Source organism: Idiotropiscis lumnitzeri, chromosome 12, assembly GCF_059441095.1.
Source record: "Idiotropiscis lumnitzeri isolate Australia: NSW breed Sydney's pygmy pipehorse chromosome 12, RoL_Ilum_1.0, whole genome shotgun sequence".
Classification (NCBI taxonomy): domain Eukaryota; kingdom Metazoa; phylum Chordata; class Actinopteri; order Syngnathiformes; family Syngnathidae; genus Idiotropiscis; species Idiotropiscis lumnitzeri.
The window spans coordinates 5,875,605-5,890,747 of NC_142402.1; the positions used below are offsets into that span (position 1 = coordinate 5,875,605).

General features: G+C 39.9%; 1 protein-coding gene across 2 annotated transcripts in view; it reads left to right on the forward strand.

Moving 5' to 3' along the window:
* Positions 1–15,143, forward strand: part of chd7 (chromodomain helicase DNA binding protein 7) — an 83,514-nt gene that overhangs the window by 55,444 nt on the left and 12,927 nt on the right. For both annotated transcript variants that reach the window (XM_088310667.1, XM_088310668.1), the window contains 15 exons: positions 596–839; positions 1,821–1,997; positions 2,238–2,381; positions 2,493–2,591; positions 2,728–2,911; positions 3,009–3,222; positions 3,320–3,515; positions 3,637–3,804; positions 3,991–4,170; positions 4,260–4,370; positions 6,395–6,606; positions 8,294–8,493; positions 10,774–10,933; positions 12,127–12,216; positions 13,904–14,007. In XM_088310667.1, coding sequence (XP_088166793.1) covers positions 596–839; positions 1,821–1,997; positions 2,238–2,381; positions 2,493–2,591; positions 2,728–2,911; positions 3,009–3,222; positions 3,320–3,515; positions 3,637–3,804; positions 3,991–4,170; positions 4,260–4,370; positions 6,395–6,606; positions 8,294–8,493; positions 10,774–10,933; positions 12,127–12,216; positions 13,904–14,007 — 2,483 coding nt within the window. The remainder of the gene's footprint in view (positions 1–595; positions 840–1,820; positions 1,998–2,237; positions 2,382–2,492; positions 2,592–2,727; positions 2,912–3,008; positions 3,223–3,319; positions 3,516–3,636; positions 3,805–3,990; positions 4,171–4,259; positions 4,371–6,394; positions 6,607–8,293; positions 8,494–10,773; positions 10,934–12,126; positions 12,217–13,903; positions 14,008–15,143) is intronic.

Here is a 15,143-nt window from a genome sequence, read left to right on the forward strand (position 1 = left end):
TGCCATGTTAAAAGGCACTGTTTTAAGAATCTGTTTATGTACCTTTTATGTGCATTCACAGAACAAAAATGTTCTGTACATGCAGTAATCAACACATTTTTTTCAACATAGAAAACTGCGGCTTATATTCTGGCGCGACTTGATTATCATGTTTCTTTTCTTTTTTTCTTTTTTTTTCCCACAATAAAGAATTGCTGCGGCTCATTTACAGGTGTGCCTTATAGTCTAATAGTGTCCAGACGGATCTTGCACTAGCACCTCCTATTTTTTAACCAACTAAGCTTGTCCTTTCCACAAACCCCCCTCTCGCTAAACAAACTGTGTAGCTTAATTTGTGAGTGGGAAGTATCCTGGGTGAGTATTATTTGATCAGAATTTCATGGTGTACAACAGTTTAATAAATTTGAATTGTCTCTCGGATGGCAAATGTCCTGCAATTGCACTAAACACGTGTGATGATTTTGTCTTAGTTTCCTTCTACAAACTGTATTAAATGACTGGATTTGCTTGAAAAGCAGAATTAATATATGTGGATAGGAAAGTATATTCAGATCACATTTTAGGTTTTTTGACCAAGTCCCTCTGTCCTTCACAGACGTAACTGTATACTGGCTGATGAGATGGGTCTCGGAAAAACTATCCAGTCCATTACATTCCTCTACGAAATTTACATGAAGGGCATTCAGGGGCCATTCTTGGTTATTGCCCCACTCTCAACAATTCCCAACTGGGAGAGAGAGTTCAGGACTTGGACTGAGCTTAATGCTGTGGTCTACCATGGCAGCCAGGCTAGCCGCAGAACCATCCAGGCTTATGAGATGTACTTCAGAGATACACAGGTGACTGAAATTAGACGTGTCTTTTCGAAGCTTCTTTGAAATGTAAACGTTACAGATTGATTGATCAAATTCAAATAATGAATAATAAACAAATTCACTATCCAACTACTGTTGTATAGTGCAGAGATGCCAAGTGTTCTGGTTTTGTCCATATTTTGTTACGAGCAGTTGCCATGTGTTACGCTGTCTGTTACGGTGAAGTTGAAAATGTTTTGGACAGGACCAAATCAAAAGCAGTTAGATTATCTCGTCGTTGGCAAGGGAATATGTATGGACTGTGGCCTGTGTTTGGTTGACATTGGATTTGGACACTACAGAGCAATTAATCATGACAACCTTTGTTGATGTCATCACATCTTCCCCTATGTACAAAAGTAGTGTCATAGATCCGTGGCCGGCGGTAGTGTAAAACAAAAGACATGCTAAGGCTAAGCAATGCTTAAAAATCTTGTGTTTACCTTAAACACCATTTTTTTCTAATGTGTCACTCTCTATCTGTATGTATGTTTAGAAATGAAATGCAAAACAGAAATTTTAAGTCTGTATTTTGTCCCTAAAACTCAAACTATTTAAAGAAGAAAAAAAAGTTATCCGTATGCTTCTAAGAGTTTATTATAGTGATGGCATCTCTGATAGTTTAAGTTTTGTTCATACTATTTCTAGAAAGAAACTAAACTTTCAGTGTTGTGCTCGTGAGCTGTGTTTTGTTCCTCAAAGCTAAGGTAATCCTCAAACTCACAGAACAGTACTTTTATTTGTTCTGCTTCATTCACCACAAATAAAAGCAGGCTTTTGTTTTTCTTCAGGATTTATAAACATTCAAATTCTGAGTACAGTAGTGAACTTAAGGTGATACTGTTGTGTTAAATGTTTTTTCACTTATTTTATTTATTGTTGAAGGTGAAAAGCCCAGCATTTTATGATAACGCTCGGACAGTTTATTAATCTGTCTCTGTTGCCTGTTCCTCTTGCCTTACCAAGGGTAAAATAATAAAGGGAGCGTATCGCTTTGACGCTGTCATAACCACCTTTGAGATGATTCTGGCCGACTGTCCTGAGCTTCGTGGCATCCCGTGGCGTTGTGTGGTAATAGATGAAGCCCACCGCCTGAAAAACCGAAACTGCAAACTACTAGAAGGACTCAAGATGATGGACATGGTGAGCTTGAGTACTGTTGTTGTCTGAGATTTGGATGGCTACGCTTGAAAGGATTTATTTATTCATGTAATTAATTTGCCCCCCTCTGGCAGTAGACCAAAAATATTTCCCATGCGTCAATCTCTTATGTTCAATCACAGACACTTGGTATTATGTCGAACCTGCATTCCATTTTTAAGGAACTTTATTTTTATATTTCCTCTTGCTGAATTTCTTGTTGATTGCTATCTTCTCATCCAGGAACACAAAGTTTTGTTGACGGGGACTCCACTTCAAAACACAGTGGAGGAGCTTTTTAGCTTACTTAATTTTCTCGAACCAGAACGTTTCCCGTCCGAACAAACATTCATGACTGAATTTGGAGACCTTAAGACTGAAGAGCAGGTAGGAAAATGATTAGTGGCTTGTGTACTTGTCTTAAAAAAAAAAAAAAAAAAATTCCAAATTCTGAGTTCAGCCTTAGAATAAAGACTTAACTCTATGTCTGTACCACAGGTTCAGAATCTACAGGGCATTCTGAAACCCATGATGTTGAGAAGACTAAAGGAGGATGTTGAAAAAAACCTGGCACCTAAGGAGGAGACTATAATTGAGGTGATACACAGACTTTTGTCAATGCTCACATAGTAATTTGTTCTGTTTATGCTGGAATGTAATAATAATGTGATAATGATGATTTGTTTAAATCATCTTATGAGGAAGTGAAATCATTTTCATGTCTTTCTGGTAGGTGGAGCTCACCAACATCCAGAAGAAATACTATCGCGCAATTCTAGAGAAGAACTTCTCCTTCTTGTCAAAAGGAGGTGCGGGAGGTGGCGGAGGTGGAAGTGGAGGAGGAGGAGGTGTCCCCAACCTCCTCAACACCATGATGGAGCTAAGGAAATGCTGTAACCATCCCTATCTCATTAACGGTATACATTCAAAGCCCAACATAAATATGACCCTGCAAAGCAGCTGTTCTGGTTGTTCATTTGTTTTTGTTCTTTTTTTTTTTGCCATCTAATGTAGGAGCAGAAGAAAAGATCATTGAGGAGTTTAGGGACTCCCACAGTGGAACAGATATGCCAGATATGCCCCTCCAAGCGATGGTGCATGCTGCTGGCAAGCTGGTGCTCATTGACAAGCTACTTCCTAAACTAAAGGCCGGTGGTCACAGAGTCCTGGTTTTCAGTCAGATGGTCCGCTGTCTAGACATTTTGGAGGATTATCTCATTCAGAAACGGTGAGACTGTTTGCTGTAGCGGGATTCGAGAGCTCTCTACGACGGGTAACTTGTCACAGGTATTCTCACTAACACGCGGCGGAATTTTTCTGTCCAGTTATCCCTATGAGCGTATTGATGGCAGAGTTCGTGGTAATCTGCGGCAGGCAGCCATAGACCGCTTCTCTAGACCAGATTCTGACCGTTTTGTCTTCCTGCTGTGTACAAGAGCTGGCGGACTTGGCATTAACCTGACTGCAGCAGATACTTGCATTATCTTTGATTCTGACTGGAACCCTCAGAATGACCTGCAGGTATGAATTAATTGGAGCGACCCTACCCTGTCAACTTCAAAGGGTCCAGTCCTCTGCTGCAATTGTTTTTGCTTTACCTGATCATCATTGTGACATACTTTTGAAAATTTTCCTTTTCCAGGCCCAGGCAAGATGTCATCGCATTGGCCAGTCCAAAGCTGTCAAAATCTATCGTCTGATCACCAGAAACAGTTATGAGAGGGAGATGTTTGATAAGGCCAGTCTGAAGCTGGGTCTTGACAAGGCTGTCCTCCAGAGCATGAGTGGGCGCGAGAATGCCAACAGTGGGGTAAGATGCACATCCAGTAACATGCTGCATGAGCTCAGATGAGTGTGTACTGTATATCTGCTCCTTTTGGTCCCCACATTGGTTAACTTGAGATCACATGGCTCAACACGTACACTATCATTTTCAGATTGACATTGGAGCAGTACAAATCATTTGAGCGATAACAAGATGCTATTTCTTGTCCAGGTTCAGCAATTGTCCAAGAAGGAGATTGAAGACCTACTTAGAAAGGGAGCATATGGTGCACTCATGGATGAGGAGGATGAAGGCTCCAAATTCTGTGAGGAAGATATTGACCAGATCCTTCAGAGGCGGACCCACACCATAACCATAGAGTCGGAGGGCAAAGGCTCTACATTTGCCAAGGTGAAGACTTTACAAGATTAAAGTTTGTATCCTACTGTAAACATCTGCTGGATGATCGTCACACATTCATTTTTGTTCCATCTCAATAGGCCAGTTTTGTTGCTCCCGGTAACAGAACAGACATTTCTCTGGAGGATCCCGACTTTTGGCAGAAATGGGCCAAGAAGGCAGAACTGGATCTGGATGCCATCAATGGACGGGTATAACACATGCACAGAACTACATCAGAAAGATCAGAATAAAAATGCATTGCGAATTTTCCAAACCGTGGTGGTGTCACCAATCACCATATGCAAGTATGAAAAATTTGAATGAGCAATAACAAAAAAAAAAGGAATGATATTCATGTTGGCCTTTCATACTCTAATTAGCTGTTTCCGATGTTCCTGTTGTGAATGCGCTAGAGTATGTTCTTGTGTGTGAGATCGAGCGCGTAAGCTGCTTAGCTCTACTTAACAAAAAGCAGATGCCTAGAGGGTTCGCAGATATCACTCATGGTTTTGCTCACACAAAAAAGCTCTGTCATCACATTCGGAAACACACACACTCAAACACATTAACTGGCTGCTTAATATTCTTGCTATCATTCCCTCTTCATGCCATTAAATAATGTTGTCTTAATTGTGTATTTGCGCCTCCTGGTTTATATTTGATGGCTTCTCTGTTGCCTATTTTTGAGAAGCCTCCATTGGAACATATAATCCAGCTCAAAGTGTTTGAATATGCTGCACTTGGGCTGCTCCCCTGGGATTTCTTATTGTGTGATGTTAAAATGCAAACGTCTGTAGCCCTCTGTGATAATGTTTGTGCTAACTACTGCCCAGCCTGCGCATATTTGTGATTGTAAGCAGGAGGCCTTTAAATTAATTAAACAAAATGTAGTTCATTGGAATACACAATTATTGGCCGTTTATGAGAGATGACACGCCGTTTTCTCACAGACAGAAATGGAACACAGGGAAAATATCCAACTATTCTAATTTGGTACAGAACAGATCATGTTTAATGGGGAACATCTTGGAAGTCAGAAATTGTGACTTTAATTAAATTAAGCCAGAGACGCTTAGTATTGGATGGACTTTGGACCATCCGGACTTAAAGATTGGTTCCTATGGATGATATTGATGGTCAATTCTCAGGGCGTTGAATCGATGGCTACTGGACATTCCGGTACACTTCGAACATGGTAACACCATGAGACAAAGGCTGCTACAGGCCAGCACCTCGTTCCCAGGAATCCAATCTGGTGTATGCGGTCAAGTGCAGTGAGGGATGCACTGCTCAGTTTACCTGCACCTCAAAGAGGAGCTGCGCTCTTTTGAGGACAATATGTACATATTCTTGATAGAGAAGATGGTTGGTTCAAAAGAGTGAGAGTCACCATCTATATGAAAGAGAAAAGACAATCTCTAAACGGTTGTGTAGTTTGAGCTCGGCATAAGCCTTGCATAGATCAGAGGAGTAATGTCTTCTAAGGTTACATTTACATGATTCCCAATGTAATTTTTTTTGTTGGATCAAAACTTTTTATGTACTCATTCACTTAAAAAAAAATGGCATCACGTGGCGCAGTGTTTATGAAAGTAATTATGGTCCCGCTTGTTGGGGCTCATCTTTTTATCATTTTATATCGCCAGAGATGTAAGGCGGGAGGAGGTACATATAATTTGGGGACATACGGCAACGCTCCTTGATCTCCTCCGCTAAAGATGACGTCATGTCGTTTCTGCATGTATTAAATTAATCGTTGTGCATGGATGAATTATTGCCATCTCCACAAATGTCCCCTTTATGCTTCATGTTTCAATTGGGATTAAATTAAATGTAAATGTAAAGACAACAACTTTTACTCAAAACAACTTTGCAGATTCACTGACCAGATCAGAGCACACTCTTGCCCCTGCGGAGTTCATGCTGTACTTTTGATGACTGATGATTGGTCGGTTGTGTGCAGATGACTGTTCATACAGTAGATGTTTCGCATTCATATTTGTTTTATGGCCACATACGAATGAGGCCCATGTCGGATTTGAAAAAATTCTGAATTGTATTGTTTACACTGCATGAAAACAATCAGATGCATGTGGGGGAAAAAAATCTGAAATTAGCTGCAGTGTTAACATAGCCAAAGAAAACCAAGTCCAGTTGCGATCAATTCACTACCTTGAGACTGAAATTAGTCCATTTACACAATTAATATTTTCTTTGTTTTGTTTTTACCTAGAACACACTCGTGATTGACACACCAAGAGTAAGAAAGCAGACGCGCCACTACAGCAGTGTGAAAGAGGACGAGATGATGGAGTTCTCAGAGCTGGAGAGTGAAGACGATGAACCCAGCAGACCCTTGTCAAAACCACGACGACCCCAAGACAAAGTCCAGGGCTACCCTCGATCGGAGTGCTTCAGAGTAGAGAAGAACCTGCTAGTCTATGGGTTTGTTCAACACTTAATGTGCATATGCCAAGGTTTACTGCATAAATATTGAAAATTGACATTTAGATCATAGTGTTGAATAAATAACATAACACCGTGAAACTCAAGGTCTAGGGGCAAGATCCAACCCACCCCATTCTATGTGTCCTGCGAGATAAGAAAGTAATGTGTGTCAAATGGAGGTTGACGTTTTTTTCAAGAATCCTGTGGGATGGGAATCAACTTTTTCGTTAGGTATGGGATTGTGACAGTATGTGAAAAATATTTCACGGGAGCGGGATCATCCAGTAGGGAAAAAAATATTGGACAGATGTGCAGCTGTTTTTAATGTAGCAGACCTCCAAAATGGATGTGGTACAATGCTGGGAGTCATTCTAAATGGGAGGAGGCGTCGTTTTCACCGATAGCAGAGCTGGGACATTATTTATTTTTTTCTTTCCACTTTGGTTCGGGACTGGGATGTGATGGTATTTTTTTTTCTGTGGGACTTGAATAGGACCGGAGTGAAATTCCATTCCTGTGTCACCCTCAGTCTGCTTTTATGATCCTTGCAAAAGTCTGAACCAAAATTTCAAATTGTCATGAATAGTAAATATAATGTTGAGACGAGATTTTATACAGTAATTTTTTAAATTAGTTTTATAGTATCTTGAACAATTTAACTATAAGTTGTAATCCATCCATTTGTTGTGTAAATGAAATAATATAACAAAAATATAACCATCATAACGACCCTCTAAGGGAAGCCATAACTACAAAATGGCCTGTGACAAAAATGACTTTGACATGTCTTATCTATATGGTCGTAGAAGAGGCTCACCAGATAACTAGTGTTGAATTTGGAGCAGTATATACTTGAATAGCTTAAAGTCTGTGGTAACACAATGCTGCACAGCGAACACGAGCAAACTGACATACTTGCAGATAGCTGGTGATTATACAGTGTGCATGTCCATTTTCATGGCTGACTAGGCGTGACTGTGTGTGCAAGGAAGAACAGTGGTGCTAGTGAGATGCGGGCATTGTTATTGTTACAGTCTAGCCTTGTGGCCTCAGGCTGTAGGACACAAAAACACTGTCTTTATTCGGTCTGTCCTGCTCGTGAATGCTTGTCGTCTTTTCCTGTCATTCATGTCAGTCCCACTCACTTGTCCACAATTCTAACAAGCCTTGAATCAGTGGAAGGTCAGCTCACATGGTTAGATGAACACTGAAATGCAAACTGTGGAGATTTACTTATTCATTGCTCATAACTGGACAGTGTGTAATCTAGCTTTAGTGGCTGTTTGGAGGTGGTCTGAACCATGCGCTCAAAAGTAAGTCTGATTGTACTACGTGGGTTGCAAGTGAAAGTGGAATTGGCAGTTTTGGTCCACATGCGTATCTCTCTGAGCTGTTAGACACAACGATGTGGACATTCATGAAAGATTGAGGTCATGTTAGTCATCAAGATGGCTTAGTTTTCAAATTACAAGCTTTCTGATCGATTTTGGCGTGAATATAAAATGTAACTGTTGCTGTACAATTGTATTCAATATACATTAATTTTTATGATGTTATTCAATGGAGTTAGGTATTTCACATTCTAGGTTAACATTTATATGGTACAGTATTTTCAAGTTAAATCGGCACTTGTCATACGTATACATAAATGATTAAAGGTGTATCACTTTTCTCTGTTCTAAAGTTGGGGTAGATGGAGCGACATTCTGGCTCACGGTCGCTTCAAGCGCCCCCTGAAGGAGGCTGATGTGGAGACAATCTGCCGAGCACTCCTAGCATACTGTCTGTTGCATTATCGTGGTGATGAAAACATCAAAAGCTTTATATGGGATCTGATCACCCCAAGCGAAGATGGAACAACCAAGACGTTGAGCAACCACTCCGGTAACTGCACACATATCACTGCTATATGAATGCAAATGTTATGTACTGTGCTTGTTGTGTTGTACGTATTTGCACATTTATTGCATAGTCTAGATTAAACAAATGTCCTCCTTCCCTTAGCTTGACTTGACTTGACACATGAAGGCAATATTGACATTTCTGTTCCAATTTTGCTCTTCCCAACCAAGGCCATCAAACACCTAACTATCTTAAAAGATTGTGCGATCAGGGAATCATTATGTGCGAGGTGTGTTAAGAGTCGATTTGTCCTTATAATAGGGTCCAAAAAGAGTCCGGGCCAACAATCGATGAATAATAAACGCTTTAGATTTATGACCAAAAATCTTTACGTGGCTGGCGAAAGCCGACATCTCCTTGAGTGATTTCACTCCGTGGGCTCTGAGGGGCATGGACTGTAGCCAATCAAATAAGCGCCCTCACTGACAAACAAGGAAGCAGCTGTAACGAAAACAAAAGATTTTTTATCAGTTGTTGTTTTTTCTATAAAAGTGGTTTCCCCAAGCGGCAAGCCGTTTTTTTTCCAAAACAAGTCTTTTTTTTCCCACATCGTCATTTTCCAATGCTCCCACCTCTGGTCCTCTTTGGAAACTCTCGGCGAAGGTTCTGTCCATATTTGTTTTTGGGAGCTCACTTATGATCACGTGGGATTTCTACTTTGGAAGACTTCATTTGGAGATTGGATGCCTGAATTTATATCTCAATGTGTGGGGTATATCACAGTAACACGAAATAAATAAGATTTGGAAAATCCTTACTTTTGTATCAGGCCGTTACTAAAATAAAATGTAGTATTGTACATGCTCCTATGCCATGCAAAGAGACTTTTGGGGGTCTTTGTCTCAATCTAACTCTGAAAAAGTTTTTTTTTTTTTTCTGTAAGTCCAATAAGGCCCACCTGCCCTATGACAGTTTTGAGCTAAATGGCTCTATATATATATATATATATATATATATATATAATTCATTATAATTGCGTTCTGGTACCTAGATTTGGGGACCAGTGTTCTGAATACAATCCTAAACCAGTTTCTCCTACCTTAGGTTTGGTTCAATAAAAAGTTATGATGCATCATCTAAATGTGCCATGCTCGCAAGGTTTCAAGCTCACTTGAATTCTATTTTCATTAAGAGTTGTGCAGGTGCTGCAAGGTGACCTTGGAAAAATATCTGCCGCTTAATATCATATTGCACATCCCACGGGACGAAAGTTTCCTTAATATTGATACTGATACTTTTCAACGTTTGCAACGTATAAATGGGTCACATGGCTTTGGCAAGGTTTAGTGCAATTGACTCTGTGACTGCCATCCACTGGTGTCCGGGCTCCTTTCTTGTCATACATCAAACAATTTGAAAGATATTCTGCTCATGTTGTCTGTTTCTTAGTTGGATACGAACTTGAGTCACTTTTATAAAGTCACTGATTGTACTGGAGCTAGCTCCTCTGTTCACAGCCATGTTAGTGAAAGGAGTGCTTGCAATGATGGAGAAATTTAATTCAATTGAATTCCTTTCTATTAACAGGTAAGAAAATAATTCCCATGGCATTTTAAGGGTGCTGCTTCAATTGGCATTATGATTATGATCGGGTCTTAGATAACATTTCTCTGCTGTATGGGGGCTCCTTGGGCCCAAAAGGTTTGAGAACTCATGCTTTAAAACACATATGTTGTTGTAGCTTTGTACTCTATTCTTGATTCACTGCTTCGCATCATCTTGCTTATGTTTTTTTTTTTTAATCATTCTGAATTAATTACCTTAAATTGCAAATTAAAACTGCACTATTAAATGGCAAGACTCTGACAATCAAAACTTAGCATCATTTTGTTTTAGGCGCAAGGTTTAATGCAGTACTTGGTTCAAGTTTTGTTAGATTGAACGGGTGTACCTAATGCTGTGGCCTGTAAGTGTGGATATCTAATTTTTGATGAATGTTTCTAAATCTGTTATTTTCAAAATTTACAAGTTGCTATTAGATTGTTTTTTAACGTAAAATTAGCATCACAATTATTACAAAATGTTTTGATTAATTAAAAAAGTATTTATTAAAAAATACTAATTAATTGGGGTTGAAATATACACACTCGGGGCTATTCAAAAATCTGATTGAATTGATTGCACCTACTAATTTATGTCCGGTCACAATTAAATACTACAACTTGAATGCTATCTTCCTTCTTTCAAAGATTTTAGATTTTGCATTAAACTAAAGTTTTCCCCGCACAATCCTTACCCCTCTTCACTTCCCCCTTCACTCAGGTCTGTCAACACCAGTACCTCGAGGCCGAAAGGGCAAAAAAGGGAAACCCATTGCCCCAGCTCCACAGACCCCAAGAGCGGATTGGCTTGCCAGCTGTAATCCTGACCATCTACTGCAAGAGGATAGCTACAAGCGACACTTGAAGCATCACTGTAACAAGTATGTTACACTCACTGCCCCCAAAAGTTGGTGGTGATAGCTGGATGCTTGACTTCATTAAAATGTGGTTTTCGGTCATAAGATATACCAGTGACATTTTTAAACTTTTAAACATTAGACGGGCTTTGTTTCTACCTGCCTGTTTTTCCAGTTTACTTTTCAGAAACATGCGTATCCTCTGATTGTGTTGATCATGCAATGGAAAGGCATTTTTCTCATGTTAAACTATTTGTAAACACTTCAGCTTATTTTAATTTATTATTTTTTTTTACAAATGCCTCTTTGGTAGAAGAGTTGCCTTTTAGATTAATTTCTCTGGCTCACTATAGTGGAACTGGTTTATTTGTGCATACGTGTTCTGTATGCATGTTTCTGTCTAAGTATGCACATGCGTGCATAAGCATACCCACCTGGCAATGTCCCAGTTCAAGGCAGGAAGACCTGTTGGAAGTAGGTGAAAGGTGTACACACACAAACATGTACACACTCACAGCGATATGCATATATATGCACACGCTCACACAAACACACTCACGCACACACTCGGGGGTGATTATGTGGTGCCATCTGCTAGGCTGGAGCACAGTGTTGTTTGGCTAATCAGGCCTGGCACATTGATGGATGAGCATAGAGAGGCTGCCAGCAAAGACACACACGTGCGCTGCTGCTTGTGATGCCTTTGCTGCACACACGTACACACACACGCACAAACACACTCCTCTTCAGAATTAGTACCAAGTTACTTCCTTTATGCCCTTCCCCCTCATTGCTGCAAGTTTGTGTTCCCTCCTGATGGGCAAGTCCCCTCTATCCTTGATGTTCATTTACCCTCTACTCTTCCCATCTCCCTGCCACTACAGCTCTGCTCTAACAGTGTCACAGGGTAGATGTGACCCAATCAATCATATGGTGAGTGTATTTGGCTAGTTCTCACAAATAATAGATCACCGTGGGTGAACTTCTATGGCTTCTATATAAAACTAATCTCAGCCTGATCAAGATTGTGCACTAATTTTGAGATCTTATCATTCACCTGAACATCTATAATGTTGAGAGGTACCAGAAGCCAGCAAACCGGTCTGTCCACAAGCTTTGTTTTTGGCAGTTGAATTCTAGTTCATACATGCTGTCCCGCTCCAGTTTGCCAATTTTAATGGCCATTTAGCGATAAACCATTTTTCCATGTTTGTTAGGGTGTTGCTGAGGGTGAGAATGCTGTATTATCTGAGACAAGAAGTCATCGGAGATCAAGCAGAACGCATTCTGGATGGAGCTGACTCCAGGTTGGTGTACTTGAAATTGTTTTTAATCATTCTTAAATTAATCTAGATAAGGTTGCCATTAACTTAATCAAATTTGCCCTCTTGAGACATCACTTTATCACTTTCCCAGTGTTCTCTGGCTGTTTTGGTTCTTATCCCTTATAACATTACTTAATGCCATTCTTTTTTCAGCAACAAGCCATTCTAATTAAATTTTCTTTTGTTGTCTTAATTGGACAGTTATTCCAAGAAAATGTCATATTCTGAATTAATTGATGGAACGTTGCATGCAAAGGCAACCAGTAGCAATAGGATATAAAATGATAAACTACCATAGTTTTAATAATTTTTTTTGTTTTATATTTTATATTGGAGTGGTAACATGTCTGATCACAAAATTGATATAATTTGCCCCAATGCTCCCAGATTACGGTCTCTGCTACAAAATGGGTGGCTATGGTGGCATCTTGAAGTGAGCTGCGAAAGGGTTATTTATGACCATGACATGAATTATTACTCAAGTGTATTTTCGTCTGTTCAAGTGGCCTCTTTGGCAGCCTCTATTCCTAACACAAGGTCTCTGTAAAATTATCTTGGGAAAGTGGGTGGTTGTTTCTTTTTCTGACCTATTTCAGTTTCGATGAGCCACTGGTCATTTGGCATCCTCCCCCAACTTTTTGCTTTCGCCCTCTCGTCCGCATCCTGACTCCTAACACTGTAACCCCCTTCTCTTATGTCATAACATACTTTTTTTTTTTTTTTTAACAATCTGTCCATTTGTGCTTTCTGCAGACCACTTTGGTCTTATCAACTACCAGCCTCCTCCTATAACCCTTTCACCCAGATGTGAATGTAATTATAATGTGCAACACTTTGTGTTGATCGCCAACACCCCACTCTCCCAAAATCCCCCAACCCACATGATGGTTTCTTTGCCATAGCCATGCGTGTGTTCAACTGAAAGAGAGCATGAGCGGGCATACGGGATGCCATCGTGCCAACATATGCCAGAGGGATTTAGCACGTCCATCTTGGCGCACTCTCGTGTGTGAGTTGCCAAAGCCCGTGCATGCTGCTGTTTTCCGAGATAAGGGACCATTTCCCTGTGTTCTCTTCTCTTGTCACCCTCTGTTTCTCAGCTTCCATTGTCTATATTATGTATTGTGCTCTCTTCCCATAATCGAGGATTTTGTATATTGGTGCCACAATGCACAAGGTATCTGTTGAGCAGGTTGCATGGAAAATATTGTCTAATTTTCATCCTTGATGAGCCGTTTTTTTTTTTTCTGTATACGTGACTGAGTTTTCTGCTGTTGACGAGCCATTACATCCAGTTTGTGTATTTGCTCATTGTCAAACCACTGAAATGCCTGGTCGTGGTATGAATAGAGGCACCAGTAATTACAAATGTAGGTGTTTAACAAGTAAAGATGAAAATCCAGACATGGCATGGTTATTCATGCCAGAAAAAGCCAATCACTTATCATGATAAACTGATCCCTGTTTCCGTCCAGTTAGTCTGCATGCTTTTTATGGTCTACAATCTTTAGCAAATGTATGCTTTGACAATATTTTGGTGCTACTGTCTGTAAGATGGATACAACTGCTTCATATGTAAATTCAAGATATTTTTACATGTATGTGAATCAAGACTAGTTAAATTTTGCTTGATAATCAGCAATGTCATGTGGTTTTATCTGCTTTACAGTGAGTTGGATGTCTGGATTCCCCAGCCATTCCATGCGGAGGTCCCCACAGACTGGTGGGACACTGAAGCAGACAAATCCCTCCTCATAGGTGTCTTCAAACATGGTAAGAAACAATCTTTGACTATCTACTAAAATGTTTGTAATAACAAATGTTTTGTTCATTCAATAATCCCTACCATTTATTTATTTATTCACATAAAGAATTTCAGACTCTTCAGACACCTATACATAAAAACAATAAATGCACCTATCTAACCCCATCGCTCCCACTCGGCCAGTCACCAGTTGGTGTTTCTATGGTGACAGTGTCGCGCAGCTGTCAGCCACGGTGTGCTATGGCATGTGATTGATGGCTCGTGTTCAACACTGGTGAGGGGTGTCTTCCTCTCTTGTTGTGTTAGAGAAGTTAATGTTGCAAATCCATAAATGTAAATGAAGCTAATTACTTTAATGTTCAATGTTAGTTTGGAAAACTTTGAGCACATTATGTTAAGCACGGACAATACTTTAGCCAATACTTCAACTTGACTCACGTCAATGTATTATTATTATTATGCAGTTTGTTGTGCATCAAGACCCTCATTCATATTTGTTTGGTACTATCGCCGTAATTTTTCCATGATTGTCATCCTCTGATTCAATTAGGACTGATACAGACTCAAACACATATAGAGGAATACAGTAGTTGATTGTAATCCTCATTCACTTAGGAGCTCCTTTTGGGGGTTTATAGGGGTGGATACACGCACAGTGAAGAGTGATGGCCTGTAAAGGCCCAGTCATATATGTTTGGCCGTGTATATAAGTGTGTGACAGAGGTTTAGGAACAATGAGTCGCATCTTTCTGAATACAAACATCATGGATGGAAGATAATTGAATAAGAGGCTCAAGTCCTAATGTTTTGTTTGTCGTATACTGTTCTTTCCACACCTTTGCTGATTTATTTATTTATTTATTAATTTTTATTTTTGCTCTCCTTTCACATTTTCACTCTCTCTACTCCCCCCATCCATTGTATTTTCGTTCTTTTTCTTTTCAATGTAGCTCAGTAGGATCCTGCCCATCTAATAATTTCTGCCTGAATGCACCTAACGGACAAACACACACATACTGTTTCTCGTCCCTGCTCACTTTCACAGACGCCATGACACACATTTTCTTCTTCTTCCTCCTTGTTCCCCTCCCCTTTTTTTCTCTGACACAACAGAGCACCTGCAGGCTTACATGGATACAAACAC